This window comes from Penicillium hordei, assembly GCF_028827395.1.
Source record: "Penicillium hordei strain IBT 12815 chromosome Unknown utg000004l_segment0_segment0, whole genome shotgun sequence".
NCBI classification, from domain to species: Eukaryota; Fungi; Ascomycota; class Eurotiomycetes; order Eurotiales; family Aspergillaceae; genus Penicillium; species Penicillium hordei.
The window spans coordinates 3,763,425-3,778,342 of record NW_026623145.1 but is presented as its reverse complement, the minus strand read 5'-3'; the positions used below and the strand labels follow the sequence as shown (position 1 = coordinate 3,778,342).

The following is a 14,918-nucleotide window of genomic DNA, read 5'->3' as shown; positions in this document are numbered from 1 at the left end:
TTTCACATCGAGGCTCAATAGCTTACAACTCGTCATGAGTGGTCTTTTCAACTCCGGCCAAATCAGGCATGGACATCATGTTCACCACCATACTGGTCCAGCCGGTAAAGTGCTGTGTCCGCTGGCCATTGCCCGAGTCAGGGTTGTACTGTTCCCAAGCGAACCCAGTCTTCTTCCACTCACGGAAGACATTCTCGACCAAACTCTTCCGCAAGTCGGAGTACATCTCCCGCGCCTGTTCCTGGTGAGGACCGGAAACCGTTGCAGTGTCCTGTGAAGGTTCTGTCAGATTTTGCGGGCAAATAAATTAAAAGATGTAAGCACTTACATAGAGATTCTTCAACACCAAGTAGTTGATGTTAATCCAGATAGGGCTTCTCCAATAGTTCTCCTCGGTCTCGTAGAACTTATCCTTCTTGCTCAAACTGCGGATACCATAATCACTCCACAGCTCCTCGGGGTCACCGATCAAGTCCAACACAGCCTTGAGACGAGGGCTGTCAGGACCCAGCATACCAGTCAGGAAGGGGAAGATGGAGATGTAACCCTTGTGGCAGATGTGGACACTCTCTTCGTATTCATCGATAGTCGCATCACAGAAGGTCTGCTCCTTCTCGTCCCAATGCAAGTCATCAATGTTGCGAGTGATAGCGGTCTCGTAGTAGGCGAATTGCTCGGCATCTTCTTCCTCACCGAGGCTCTCAGCAATGCGACGCATAGCACGAGTCATCATTCCCATCCAACTGATCAGATCAACATGCAGCTCACCGGGGTGCGGAGGCTGAGCTCTGGGGTAGTCATCGATGCCAGAAGTGAGGATGTGCTGAACGGAACGCCCGCGCCAGCGGTAACCTTCCTTGGTCGAGAACGCTTCACGGTCATACGACTTGATATCACCGCGCTGAGTGTTTCTGTACCAGTTGTAGTGCTTCTTCAGGAGCGGGTAGAATGAACGAAGGTATGCTTCAGACAGTTCCGGGTGTCGGACAGTGGCAGAGCGCAGGCTCGCGGTTGCATCTTGGTTGTCCAGGGATTCGAACTCGTTGCTCTTGTTGTTGCTAGTCTTGACTTTGTCCATGAATGCTTCCAAAGCCATGAACAGAGTGGGCGGGTTTGCGTAATGGGGATATTGGATCGTAAACTCCGGGGGTACCTTGCTGCGTGCCTCTTGACCGAGAATTTGTTCACGGGCAATCCATCCATCCTCGTCCATCAAGTGGAACCAGCTTTTGATAATCTCGAGTCTGTAAAGGTCAGCATATCAGCCAAAGCCAGTAAATGAAAAGAAAGTAGCTATGAACGTACGCAAGGTCGGTATCGTATTCGATCACAGGCATCAAATGGAAACCTTCGTCCCAAAGGAACCCCCTAGGGAAGAACGGCCGGGAGGGAACACAAGTGAAAAGCTCCTTTGGGCCTTCGATAACAGGCTGTACGGCAGCCCTGGCCTCGGCGGTCTCTTCCCAGAAGCCTTCATTCTCCTCTTCATATGCAGGGTTTGCGGACCGATCCACGACATCATCACCGTGGAAGAATCCAATGCCACCAATAAGGTTAGACAGCATTGCCTTGGAGAAGCCCGAGTACTTCGGCGAGTCAAATGGTGCCTGTGGTGGGAGAAGTTGCTCAAAAGTCTCAGAAAATGAAGCCGAAGCATCATCAATTTCTTTAGTGAGGGTTTCCGAAGTCAATGGTTCGGGAGCGGAGCCAGAGGAGAACAGGACATCGAACTCGAATGCACCTGTGAAAACCTTCTGAACAAGATGAGCATTGCCCTGGCCAGGCTTATGCTTGATAGTAAACAGCTGGGCCGGGGGCGGAATGTTCTCTTTTCCATACTCTTCAAGGGCTTCATCAACCTCTGCCTTCAGTTGAGTGAAGAAGATTCCCTTTGCTTGCCAAAGTTGCTCCTCTGGGAAGGTCACACTGGCTACAATGCTGCGATCCAATGGCTTGTCTGTGGAGCTAGGATGATTGTAGCGGGGGTACGAGTTGGTCTCCGGTCCAGTGGTGACATCGATAGCGAATTCACCAAGTTCAGTAGAGTATCCTTCGAGCTTGACATTACCTTCCACGCCAGTGGACTCAGAGGATGAAGAATCGGCTCCCAAGTGACCGAAACCCTCAAGAGTGGAATAAAAGATCATTGAGATGGGCTGGTCGGGGTCTGCGCCCTCTGTGGGCGTGCCTTTGACTCGGAATCCCCAGCTACCTCCGTGCTGGCCACCGGGAACTTTGATGAAATCGATTGTCAAATCCAAGCTGTTCCCAGCATCGTGAATGGTTTCCCGTCCACCCTTGCGGATATCATACTCGTCCCAGCCATACCCAGCCATTCCTTCATTTTGTTCGCATGTGTGTCTAAAGTCTTACGTGGATATTAGCTTCAAAGTTCACCAATGGAGCCGAGATACCAAAAATCACATACTTTGTTGAGCACCTGCATAATCGTCAACCTTTCCCCAGATCAGTCCTGCCGTAAGACTCTTTGGAATGCGAGGACGCACTCCAAAGTAGAGATTCGACTTGTAGGGTCCCCATAGCAGGGACTCGTTGCTGGCGCGTCCGGCCTCTCGAATCAAGACAGACACATCATTGGAATCTTCGCTTGCAACAATCCCAGTTGCACAAAGCAGCGAAGTCAATAACGCTGAAATTCTGAGGTGACGCATTATGTAGCCTCAGTCAAATGACTGCTGTCCTCTCCGCGGCATTAAGCTATAGGTGTATGTACGTAGACCCTCTTACCGCCTACCTAATCTAGGCTAGTCTCATATGCGTACCAGATAATGCCTACGAACGTCACCCGCCTTTCCTTTTCCGCTTTAGTGCTCCCCTCGTTTACACGCTTGTTCATATACTACATATGTTATGTCTCATGAAAAATGCATTCAAAATTTCAGAAATATGTGCCATCTTTCTTATTATAGACATTGTGGTATCAAGTATGTATTCACATAAACTCGCGAGGATCCAACGATCCAATCTTGGCGCTCTTCGCCTTGCCATCAAATACAAACTCACTCATGAGCTTCCCAGTACCCGGGGCATTCTGGATACCCCAGCAGGTATGGCCAGCTGCAATATACAGTCCCTTCACATCAGTCAGGCCGACTAGTGGCCCAGCACCAGAATCACAGTTTGGAAGATAGCAAGCTTGGCGAGCGCGAACCTCTCCGTCGCGCAGCTCGTCAGAAATACTACCCACATGGTCTATGATTTCCTGGCAGCGTTCTTGGTCAACCTCAACATCTGTAGTAGTCTTTGGTAGCGGGACTGTTCTATCCCCGTCGCCACATGCATAGACAGTGGCGTCGGGACGCGCGTAGATCTCTGGCGCAGCCACGGTTGGGCGTGACTTCTTTTCAGGGTTGAAGTCGGCCGGGATTTCGATGTTTGTAAACAGGCAGTATGCACTGACTGGTTTCTTGGGCTGGATCACCACGCTGTGGGCCCGCATGGCTGAAATCGGGACCTCCGGAAGGATAGTGTTCGTCCACGGACCAGCAGCAACGAGCACATCGGTAGCGGCGATAGTTTGTGTTTCACCGGATGTTTTATCGGTGTATGCTACTGACTCGACAGAGCTTGTTGACCGAGCGATATCTGTAACTTGTCCGAGAATGATATTTGCGCCCTTCTCCTGCGCGAGCTTTGCAAGGGATGTAGTAAAGAGGTATGGGTGCACTTGAGCGGTTTCGCCCGGTCCACTCATACTTTCATAGGCCCGCAGAAGCTCTGGCTCAATCCAATCCAAGTCGTGGGGTATTTTGGCAGACCTCAGCTTAGACATAGCCGCTGTGCTGCGTTTCTGGAGGGATTCCGTATTTCCACCCCCGGCTTTCCCTGCAGTATTCTCGGCAAGAGCACGACCTCTCACGACGAGTTGGCCACAATTGACCTCTCTGTATCCCCATCGGTTGATACCATCATGCTCTTTTGCAAGTTCGGCATGCAGCTTATAGCTGAGACCAACGAGGTTGCTCGGAAAAGCCCATTGCGCCAGCATACCACCCGCTTTTCCCGATGCTCCGCCTGCAATTTCAGAGGCCTCGATGAGTGTGATTTTGTGACGGGAAGGGTCATAGGATGGGTGTCTGGTGAGGTAGTATGCAGAGCAACATCCAATTATGCCACCACCTGTGAGTATTTCGGTCAGCGAGTTGTGAATATAGCGCGCGGGGTACGAAATACTCTGTTCTTACCAACAATAACAATCTCACGCCGGTCTCCTGTCGACGACATCCTAAAATTTGGCGTTATTTTGGGCGCTAATGATCGTAACCAAGCCACTGTGTAGGAGGTTGTAACTGTCAAGTTTGGACTGCAGGTGTGCTTAGATACAGAGATGCCTACGTCACTGGAGATCTAATATGCCTGGTCATATGTCGCATCCGCAATCAAGTCCACCATGACCGGTTTTTTCTACAGGATTGATTATGAATCATTCAGATAAAAATTTTTTTTTTTCTCACTAATATTTGAACTGATTGGTAGTAAATTCACAATGGATTGGGCCAGTGAATAGAAAGGTGAAATATCAAGCCAACGAAACAATACTCCGCAAATGCATGTCGTGTCAAAAGATGGCAGAAAAATGTCCAGTGTTTTTGAATACAAAGAAAGTAGGAGACCGTTGAAATACTAAAGATGTGAGGATTCATCGCGAGGGACTGAGAGGCCGGTTGAAACCGCCCTGGCGGTTCATGTACTGTCGGTACTCGATCTTCTTCTCCTTCCGCACACCATAGATGTCGTTTCCGGGGATTTTGGTGTTCTTTGTAGTCCGGAACCTGCTGAAACCCATGGTCTTTCGCATTTGTGCTTCCATTTCGTCCTCGTCCGCATCTTCCTTGAAGTCTATGTCCATCTCATCCTCGTTGCGACCCGGTGCTCGTTGCGCGCCAGTTGCCTTCCACCCATCATCTCGCGATCGAGGATCTTTGCGGTCACTCTTGGGGCCTCGAGGGGGTGACCGGGCCTTTGTGCCATTGCGATGCGGGGATCGGGAGCGCGAACGTTCGCGGAACTTAACGCTTTTGGGTCCATTACCTGATATTAATATGTTAGCAACGCACAAATACTCCAATAGGATAATATTTCACCAACCTCGTCTATCCTGGTTGCGCTCCCGACTGGTGCTCCTCTTTCGGTCTTGGGTCCCGCGCCCATCTCTGTCTCCGTCTCGTCGATCTCGGTCGCGGCGATCTCGAGACCAGCTCCGTTCTCGCCTTCCATCCTTGCGTTCTCGCGAGCGAGAGCGATACCGGCCGTCGCGTCGGTCATCTCGTGGAGCTGGTGAACGTCTGCGGTCGTGGTCTAACTCTTGATCTGGCACACGAGACCGTTTATCGTTTGAATCCCACATGGTAGAGCTGTCAACTCGCCGAGGACGCTTTGCAGGTGGCTCCGCCATTGTGAAAAAGGCCTGGTCTGGTTTGGGCGTTGACCCGTATGGCGTGGGTGTTTGTTGCTGCCGGGGGCAGATGAGGATGGCCTTGCTCAAATTTCAAGAGCTTGAGCAATTAGAATAGGGATTAAAGAGTAGAAAAGCGAATGCTTCTAGGGATATAAACGTAGAGGGTATCAAGTTGGCGCAATGGGTGTTGGCCTGGATATCTCAGGACCAAAGAGAAGTTTATTCCGGCTACGGGTAAAAACCAGTTGCGCACTTTGTGACATGGCAGGTGACGGATGTATAACTCTACAAACAACATGGACTTGTACAGCTTTGATTCACTTTTAATAACTGCTTTGATAGGTGTAAATAGAACCTTGATGCGATATGTGATACTACTGTAGCTTTGAATAAGCAAAAGGAAACCCAGTGAAATATATTATACATGCAGCTATATATTCACGACATGTCCCCATCAGTAAGCCCCATTGTCGACACCGAGAAAGCATTGCATTGGCATCGTTCTTGCAAAGTTATAATAAATCTAATAGCTGGAACTCGAGGGACGGGATAGGATATTAGAGGGCGGTAGATGGGAGAGCAGCATTACAAACCCATAGCAAAACAAAAGCTCAGCATATACCACCACTTGATGAGTAAAGGAATATGGGCTGGTGATGCACTTGGTCTCTGGATGAACAGACTAGTTCAGAGGATCATCGTTGTGATTGTGATTCTGAGAGCCGGGGGTGCATACTACAACCCACAATCTCATATTTGACTTTCGAAGGCAAAGTGCGGTACGCATGTGCATGTCTATTGTTTCTCTATTAATTGTCACTATTCTAGTTTTAATAGGGCCTTCGGAATAAGGAGAAAGCCATCAGCGGAAGCAGACTAGCAAGAACATTGTCCGACTCAAGCCTCTCCAATCTTTTTCATCTCCTTTTCCAGAGTATCCAAAAATAGCTCAGCCTGATCATCTGAGATCAAATCCGGTGTATACTCAACTTTCCACAACAGCGCATCGTCTCGCTCGCTAGAGCTCACCTCTAAATAGATAGCACCAATGCCGGGCAGACCTTTCCAGTCAAATTGATCAACAGAGGTCTTCCCGACCGGTGGTTCTTCAAACTTAGAATCAATTGGAGAGTCGACGGGTAAGGGGACGAAAATAGAATCGTTGTCTTGTTCAGCAGCAGAACCATTGAGTTGACCCCAAACAATGTTGACGATGACGTTAAATTGCAGCTCATTCCCCAATGCTTTCATTTTATCACAGAGAGTCCGAAGATCGGCCTGATCATGGAGATTCCGCTGAACCAAGTCATGCTGCATGGCGACCAAAGCCTGTGGAGTTGGGGATGTCGCAGCATCTGGGATTACCAGTGGTAGCAAGTTAACGGTAGGACCTGCCATATCTTGGATTCGGGGATACTCGCTTGAGCGCCCAGATTGGAAAAGGCCAAATGTTGGATGAGAAATATCAGCGGTACGCGCAAGACTGCGACCCACTGCCAGCAGAATCAAAGACGGCACGGAAACTTCGAGTCTCCGGCATTGAACTTGTATTTCGTTGAGCTTGCGAGAGAAGATGCGCTCAGAGGATCGAACGTGGAGAGCACCCTCATGACTAGCAATACCTGGTCCGAGGATAGTCCGTTGACCCATTCGGAGTACACCTTCCCAGTAGCTTTGTGTGGATTCGGAGTTCGCTGCTTGAAGAGTGCTGGTTACGAACGAAGGAAACTCACATGGAGGTGCTAGGTTCTCTCCCTGGTACAACGCTTCTAGCTCTTTGACAAGGATTGTAATCGCCCAAGCGTCATACAAAGCATGATGCAAGGTAAGTACAAGAACATCCGAGTTGGGGTGCTGGATTATATGTAGCCGAGCAGGAGGTGTGAAGAGATCCGAAGGGCTACGAGCAATGCGATGAACCAAGTCTTGAACCAACGCATTCAGGTCTCCAGTGGATTGCTCATTGTACATTTGAACTTCTCCATTGGCTTTGCTCGCTTTTTGCACAACCTGTAAGACTTCATTTGAAGACACGGCTGCGAATGACGTGCGAAGGATTGCGTGTCTCCTCTGTAGCTGTAGCCAGGCGTCTTGAATTTGTTCCGGGTCAAGCTTAATGCGACTGTTAAACGAAAACGTGAATTCCCACAGTTGTCGTTTGCTTTGGAGCCACGCAGATATGTAGAATAATTGGCCGCTAAGGCAAGACATGACTGCTTCCACGCTATCTTCAGATAGACCCAGTACATCCAATGCTTTGATTTTTGGATCCGAGTCGACAATGGAAATATTGGATTTCACCACTTTTGCTGACCCAAGAGTTTGAGTGGGCTTATTGGCAACGAGCATCGCGATTCCCCGAATTGTCCGCCCTTGAAGAATATCGGCCACTGAGACCATCAGTCCAGCCTCGCGACAACGAGCACTAACATCTAGCGCCAAGATGGAGTCGACTCCAAGAGCGAAGACACTGTTCCCCTCCTGAATTGTGTTCATCGATATTTGGGTAATATTTGAAAGGACTTTCCTAAGTATTTGCACGTTTTGGCCCAGGACAAGTGTGTCTACAGGCTGCTCAGCATCTTGATGCGGACCCGTGGCGACCAAGGGCAAATCACCGAGCCCAGAAGGGATATTGAGAACTTGCTCATTTTCAGATAAAATGGAATTCTCAATATCCCTAGCAAGATTCTGTATCCAAATGCGCAGCTCGTGGTTATTCAGGAAATCGCGACTGGTTACCCGGATCACAAGACATTCGTTAGTATGGTCGAATTCCACATTCAGGCGGTGGTGGGGAACATCCGGCTTGCGAGTAAATAAGTAGGGTTGGAAAAATGGGTCTTTCTTTGAATCTTTTGATTTGTTGAAAGTAAAAATGGCATCGAATAATGATGAGTTGTCTCCGTTAGTTGTCAGCCGCCATCTCTTTTGAATGAGGCTTAACGGGGCATGGTGGTGAGGTTGGGAGTCGATGCAAAACATTTGGATATCTCTCAAGGCCGTTCGGATGCTCTGCGAAGCAGAACCAAGTTTCAAGCGGAAGGGTACGGTATTGAACAGCGGGCCAATAACTGAAGCCGTAGGATCAACATCAAATCCTCGTCCTGATACTACGTGACCAAAAACAACGTCTCGCTGACCAAGAAGTAATGCCAATGACCTCCCAAAAGCAAGCAGCGCCACGGTCTGTAAGGTAACATCAAGTGAGCCGCATTGACGTTGCAATGTGGCTACTGAGCTCTCAAGCTTGGTCTCTGCCCACTGGACACTGGTCGTTGGGGTAGAGGCTGGAGGAGACTGTAGTTGTGGGTATTGGTATCCTGCTACTACATCAGCCCAAAACTGGACAGATGATTCTTGCGTCGATGTGATCTGACGTGCTACTGGTGCGAACGAGTCAACACGGCTTTGATGACCATGGTAATGTTGCTCCACACAAGTAAAGAGCATGGCAAGAGAAAACCCGTCGTAAAGACAGTGATGCATAGTTACAACCATAAGTCGCTGGGAAGGTCCAGTGAGAAAAATGATCTGCCATGGGGGTCTGTTAAAACTTTTGATGTTCGGGTAGGCAGCTCGCTGGGATATTTGCTCAACAGCCTCAGGAAGTGATACAACATGTTCATAATGTGACCACTGTATGACAGCAGATTGATGGACTGCAGCATGGAATTCACGGCTTGCCTGGGGCCGGTGAAATGAGGTACGAAGGATATCGACCTGTTGGACTACATTTTTCCAGGCATTGATCAATTTATCGATGTTGATTGTGCTTGCAAGCTCAACTGAATGGTGGTGGACATATCCTTTGCCCTCGGAGCTCAAACATTGGCCAATCATTGCTGTTTGTAAGGGTGTGCAGTGATAGGTTTCAATAATTGAGTCGTCTGTATCGAACAGATCAACACACAAGTCTTGATCAACGGTAGTCTTCTCAATGAGCGGTATACTGGAGACGACGTTTGTGTCATCCAAGGACTTGTGGAGAGTGCCGATAGATGGGTATCTCAGAATATCACTGGAAGACACTTTAAGTCCATTCTCCTGTAAGCGCCGAGCCAGATGAATGGAAATGACAGAGTCAATTCCCAAAGCGAAGAATGACACATTCTTCGATACCTGTAACTCAGGAATACCGGTAGTCTCAGCCACAGCTCGGCGAATAACGGTTTCACTTTCGGTCCATTGCGTTTCGTCCCATCTGACCTGCTCTTTTCTCTGTTGTTGAGAGATCGTTCCAGCATCAATGATGGCATCCCCATCAGAGAGCAAGTCTTCAACAAGAGTGGAGATTGCGTCGACCAACGCATGGCCTTGCTCGGTGGAAGAATCGTCACTGGAAATCCTCAAGCGCAAAGTGACTGCGTCGTGATCTGACTCCGCTTTAATCTCCAGAGCAAGAGGGTAGTCCACTGACATGGAACTGTCCATTTCCAACAACATATTGTAAGCTGGTGACCGAGGACCAGATGCAAGATATGAAAACATCGAGTTGAAAAGTGGACCGGACGCATTAGCGTATCGCTGAATATCGCGAAGTGGTGTATGTTGGTATGGTAGGGATCCAATAATGGCCTCAGTGTGCATCTTTATCTGGTCAAGCACTCTCGATTGACCAGAAGGAATCTTAAACCGACCAGGGACCGTTGTGACGAGGGGGATCAGCATTGATTCCACTGACCCTACTGGAATCCCTCTGCCATTCATTACTCGCCCATAGATGATGTCCCTTTGGTTCAGGTGCCTTGCCAATGTGATTGCCCAAACTGTTTCCAAAACCATGGACGCGGTAGTGGAATTTTGGGAGGCGTATTGGGAGATTTTGGATAATGGGAAAGCTAACTTCTTCTGGACAATTTCATATGAACCATCATTTTCTCCATGACTGGGAATGATACCTGGTAGGCAACCAGATAGATAGTGAGTCCAAAATTGCTCGGCTTGCTTTGCGTCATTGGTAGCAAAATAATGATAAAGTGGGGTGAGATCAACTGGGGTCATGGCTGTCTCCCCAGTGTAGTGCTGGTGAAGCCGGCTGAGGAAGATATCCATACTGGCACCATCAAAGATGGAATGATGGATGGACAGCATTAACCACCCCGATCCCTCGTTGTTTGCTGCGCTGGCCGCAAGAAGATGTAGTGGGGGCTTGGTCTCAATTTGGCGGACGATGCTTGATGCGATCCCAGTTTGAACACTGTTAAACAGACTCCGAGCGGTGCTTTCGTCCGATACAGGGATCTCGGTCCATGGGGTGCTAACAGCACGAGGTTTCAAAACAACCTGTACTATCCTGTCATCTGCGACATGGAAGCAGGTGCGCAGAATCTCATTCTCATGTATCAAGTCTTCAAAAGCCATTCTCAGCGCAGGAAGCGTGATACCCGACCCCAAACGGCACATGATGTGATTGACATACAAGGGGACTGGGCTGCCCACGGAATTGGAGACAATACTCTCCTGAAGAGGAAGACATGACCGAACCACAGAAATACAGGCGCCTGCGAATTGTTTCTGGGATATTCGGAAGACTTGGTCAAGTTCCTTCATTTTCCGTGAAGCTTCATCTGATTGGTCCGAGAATAATTCTCTAGATCCTTGGCCTGGGGCTCCGTAGGTTCTCGGCAAACGTGCAAGCCGTACAATTGTAGGATTGGAAAGAACATCGCCCGCCGCACAAACATAGCCCGCCTTGCGCATCTTGGCAGCCACACCGAGAGAAGCGAGGCTATCGATCCCAAGCTGAAATATGTTCGAGGCTCTGGTGATACTCTTTGGTCCCACTTGCAGCTGAGAGCAGAGGATATCACGAACCTGCTCCTCGTCTGTTGTCAAAGCTGTGGTATCTGCCTCCATGATCGCCCGAGCAAGCTGAGTGGCTGTCTCTCCGGACCCCAGAAGCAGATCTGACACAGGGATACTTTCATATAGTGCCACTAGACGACGGTTGTCTGCTTTCCCTGAGATTTGAATTGGAATTGAACTAACAGTGAGCAAGACACTGGGCACCATATACGCAGGTAGTTCAACGCGGCAGCGCGCCAAAATATTTGGCACCCATTTCTGGTATCTGTCCTTTAGAAAAGTGGGTTGTGTTGCAGTATCTTTTGGTCGGTTACTGGAAGAACTGATGAAGGAGATTAACTGAGGGCGTTTCGTAATTGGAGAGGGCGCCACTATTGAGGTGACATTGACTGGAAAATCTGTACACCGACGGACCACCACTGAAACCTCTTCGAGCTCAAGACGCTGACCACGTATTTTAGCCTGGCTATCTTGCCGGCCCAGGTACTCAATGCAGTTGTTGGCCATCAAGCGCACAATATCTCCAGTGCGGTACATTTGTTGCCCATTCAAATCAGTGAAGCCGCCTGCGTCGGGTCTGTGATGGTACCCATTAGCGACTAAATCACCCGTCACGCAGAGCTCTCCTGCCTGGCCTCGCTTGACATATCTCGTCGTGTCAGGCTCCAAAACGTGAATTGTTATATTACCTACAGCCGTACCAATATTGCGCACAGTAGACCGAGGCGTTACCGTGTGGCTTGTCATCCCAATTGTCACCTCAGTCGGACCGTATGCGTTCACGAGTGCAATAGATGGTTTGCCAACGAAGCGCTCAATGATTGTCTCTGAGATCTTCTCCCCTCCGACGCCGAGATATCGCAGATCCGGGAGCTGCTCAGCGCTAAGACCAGCATGCTCAAGGAGTGAAGGAACAAATCCGGCATGACTGATCCTCAGTCGACTCAGAACTAGAAATAAGTTGTCTAAAAGCATGGTCCGAGGACCTGTTACCAGACGAAGGCCATGTCGCCAGCCTAGCACCATCTCACAGATGTGTACATCGAAGGCCCGACTGGCATGCGCAAGATAACTTCCTGTGCCTTTCAACTTTAGGGTATCTGGTACATCCCGACAGATATATTCTGACTGCGCTTCAGTAAAGGCAGAGAGATTTCCCCGACTGACAAGCACGCCTTTGGGCGTCCCTGTTGACCCAGAGGTGTAAAGAAGATAACAGTCATCAGTTGGTTTAGGATTGAATTCAGTGGCTGGTTCAATTACCCAGGTATGTTCAAGAAGCTCGGGGTCTTCAATATCAATCACTAGACAATTCTCAGGAGGGACAATTGTCTTAGTGATGCTCTTGTCCGTGAAAAATGCCATAGCACCACTGTCTGTGAGAAGGAAGATCTGGCGCGCCGCCGGGAGATCTTCTGCCACAGGCACATAGCAATTTCCACTTTTCCAAATTGCCAGAACAAGTGCATAGGCCATGAAAGAGCGACTGAGGCAGACTGCAATGGACCGATTGCGCCATCCATGAGCTTTAAGCCATGCACATAGCTGATTGGAGGTTTGGGACAGTTCATCGTACGTCCATGTTTGAGAAAGAGTCTCGTTCTCACTGATATTCTCTATTATCTCGAGGGCACTCCACGTGGGATTACTGGATGCCCAATGGTCGACCCAATGTGCAGGGGATATGAGGGGGGCTTGTTGGAGTTGGCTACTAGCCAACGGTGAGTGGACCGAAAGCAGGTCATTGGGAAAGGATTGTGTAAGATCCCGAACTAATTGGGCTTGTTGGGAAGACATGACAACAATGAGAGCATTGATCTGTCTTAGCACCAGCTCCAAATGGGGTGTATCCATCAAATCAGCTTTGACATATAGGGTACAGATGGGCACGCCCTGTTCTGAACGTTGGAAGTTGAGCTGCATCGGAGCGCTGAAGGATGCCATACGTGTCTCGTATGATTCCACGTCCAAGTTCTGACAAGTTGAAGCATCAGATTGATGCGTAAAGAGCGCATTGTATGGTGTACTGTTTGACGAAATACGCAGAATCTCACGAAGCTCTTCAAAAGGCAGGGTTGGGAGCGTGGCTCCTCTTGCGGCGAATCCATCAATTCGAGATAGCAAGTCTATCACAGCATCATCGGCGGAAATCAAAATTGGGAGTGGGGTTATAGAGTCGCTATCTCTAGGATTTGACAATGGCCAATCCCCTAGGATCACCCTGTCTGACTCGATATATTCGGATAGGATACATGCAAATGCCGCACGAATCATTGAGACGGGTGAGGTCAGATGAGATTCTTGTGCCAGGCTCTCCAACCTTTTCCACGACACACCCAGTGCGAGTGTTTGCGTCAGCACTGGAGTGCTACCGGTTAAGGCGACCAAACGGTCACAGGATATCGTGGGAAAATTTCTTTCAGGACAGCCCACAAACTCCGCCAGCTCCTTTCTCCAAAAGGTGGCACTGGAATCCTTGTCTTTCGTTTGTTGCATATAGAATTCCAGCCGATCAAAACTTGATATAGTCATTCCCTCCTCCAATTTCCCTCGATAGGTGAGATTGCCACGCAACGAGTGCAAATCAATGCACAATAGTACTCGAATCTGTGAGACATGAAGTAAATGTTAGCCATTGATCTTTCATGCAACAATGCTTTGTTCCAACTTACGGAATTTGGCAAATCCACCGCCATGTCTGCTGCCTCTACAAGGCGCATTCCGAATTCCACGTTATCCGTTCCTTCAAGAGCAGCCTCGTACGCCTCCCACGTGAGAGCTTGAGGTTCAGCTGTGCGCTGCGCTATCACGATTGCGTATCTCGCGGTTGAATCTGCATCCTCCGCCATGATCCAAAACGAGATGTGACTTTGATCACTCACGGACATAATCCAACGGGCATATCCATGAATCAAGAGACTGATACCATCTGATTTTCCCACTCCCTGCAAACAACTGACGTCAAACTGCGCACTCTGGAGACCCAAAGATTGACTCGTCTCGGTCTGCAATGAGAATGCAGTGGTTGGGATGTTTGGTCCTTCCAAGTGAGCTGACGGCTGCAAAGAGCATTTCCATGGCTTGGTCTGAGCTGACATCTTGGATTCGTTGATGAGGTCAATCTTGGAAATTCCGCGTCACTGTAAGAACTGTGAGCTTGCTTTAATGGTTAAGAGTTACAGCCCAAAAAAAAGATCAACAGTCTTACTATGTACTATGCTTCGGCATAACGGTTAATACATGCCGTTTGGTACCGTCACGCTCATGCAACCCTAAATTCTCACCACCCGTACGGCAATACACGCCCCACCACTTGTATTTTTCAAAGCTCGGAAACCGGGAACAACGGTCCAGCGCTTGAAACAACTTGTATCATCAAGTGGACACATCTGAGGATCTCGGAACTGCGTATTTCCTTTTTAGTTTGAGACATCTTGGCAGAGAAGAAGCAAATAGACATTTTGTCCTTAAGAGAAAACTAGAAATTCCTCAGGGGCATCTATGTATCTCATACATTGTACGCATATTGAAATATGTATGTTAGTCTTAAACTACGCTGTTTCCCAAGCTGCCTATCATCCACTACATACTTACTTACATATGTAGGTATTAGTAGGGTATGACCGGCAACTTGCGCTAGTAAGAACTGAAAAACGATATCTGATCTAGATTTACAGGATTAATAACTACT

General features: G+C 48.8%; 4 protein-coding genes across 4 annotated transcripts; all 4 read right to left on the bottom strand.

Moving 5' to 3' along the window:
• Nucleotides 1-22: 22 nt before the first annotated feature.
• On the bottom strand, nt 23-2,672 carry cwh41 (mannosyl-oligosaccharide glucosidase; the record flags this gene model as incomplete). The annotated part of the gene is made up of 4 exons (XM_056899647.1): nt 23-271; nt 329-1,244; nt 1,306-2,368; nt 2,429-2,672. The coding sequence occupies 4 exons, from the start codon at nt 2,670-2,672 to the stop codon at nt 23-25; spliced, it is 2,472 nt and encodes an 823-aa protein (XP_056751723.1).
• A 281-nt stretch (nt 2,673-2,953) lies between these two features.
• Nucleotides 2,954-4,245, bottom strand: N7537_008591 (NAD(P)/FAD-dependent oxidoreductase; the record flags this gene model as incomplete). Its single annotated transcript, XM_056899646.1, has 2 exons — nt 2,954-4,140; nt 4,206-4,245. 2 exons carry the CDS (start codon nt 4,243-4,245, stop codon nt 2,954-2,956), a joined length of 1,227 nt encoding a protein of 408 aa, XP_056751722.1.
• Nucleotides 4,246-4,585: 340 nt separating this feature from the next.
• N7537_008590 (SNUT3/LISCH7 family protein) lies at nt 4,586-5,416 on the bottom strand (the record flags this gene model as incomplete). The annotated part of the gene is made up of 2 exons (XM_056899645.1): nt 4,586-5,052; nt 5,110-5,416. The coding sequence occupies 2 exons, from the start codon at nt 5,414-5,416 to the stop codon at nt 4,661-4,663; spliced, it is 699 nt and encodes a 232-aa protein (XP_056751721.1). The 3' UTR covers nt 4,586-4,660.
• Nucleotides 5,417-6,316: 900 nt separating this feature from the next.
• On the bottom strand, nt 6,317-14,325 carry N7537_008589 (uncharacterized protein; the record flags this gene model as incomplete). Its single annotated transcript, XM_056899644.1, has 2 exons — nt 6,317-13,834; nt 13,900-14,325. 2 exons carry the CDS (start codon nt 14,323-14,325, stop codon nt 6,317-6,319), a joined length of 7,944 nt encoding a protein of 2,647 aa, XP_056751720.1.
• Between the last annotated feature and the right edge of the window lie 593 nt (nt 14,326-14,918).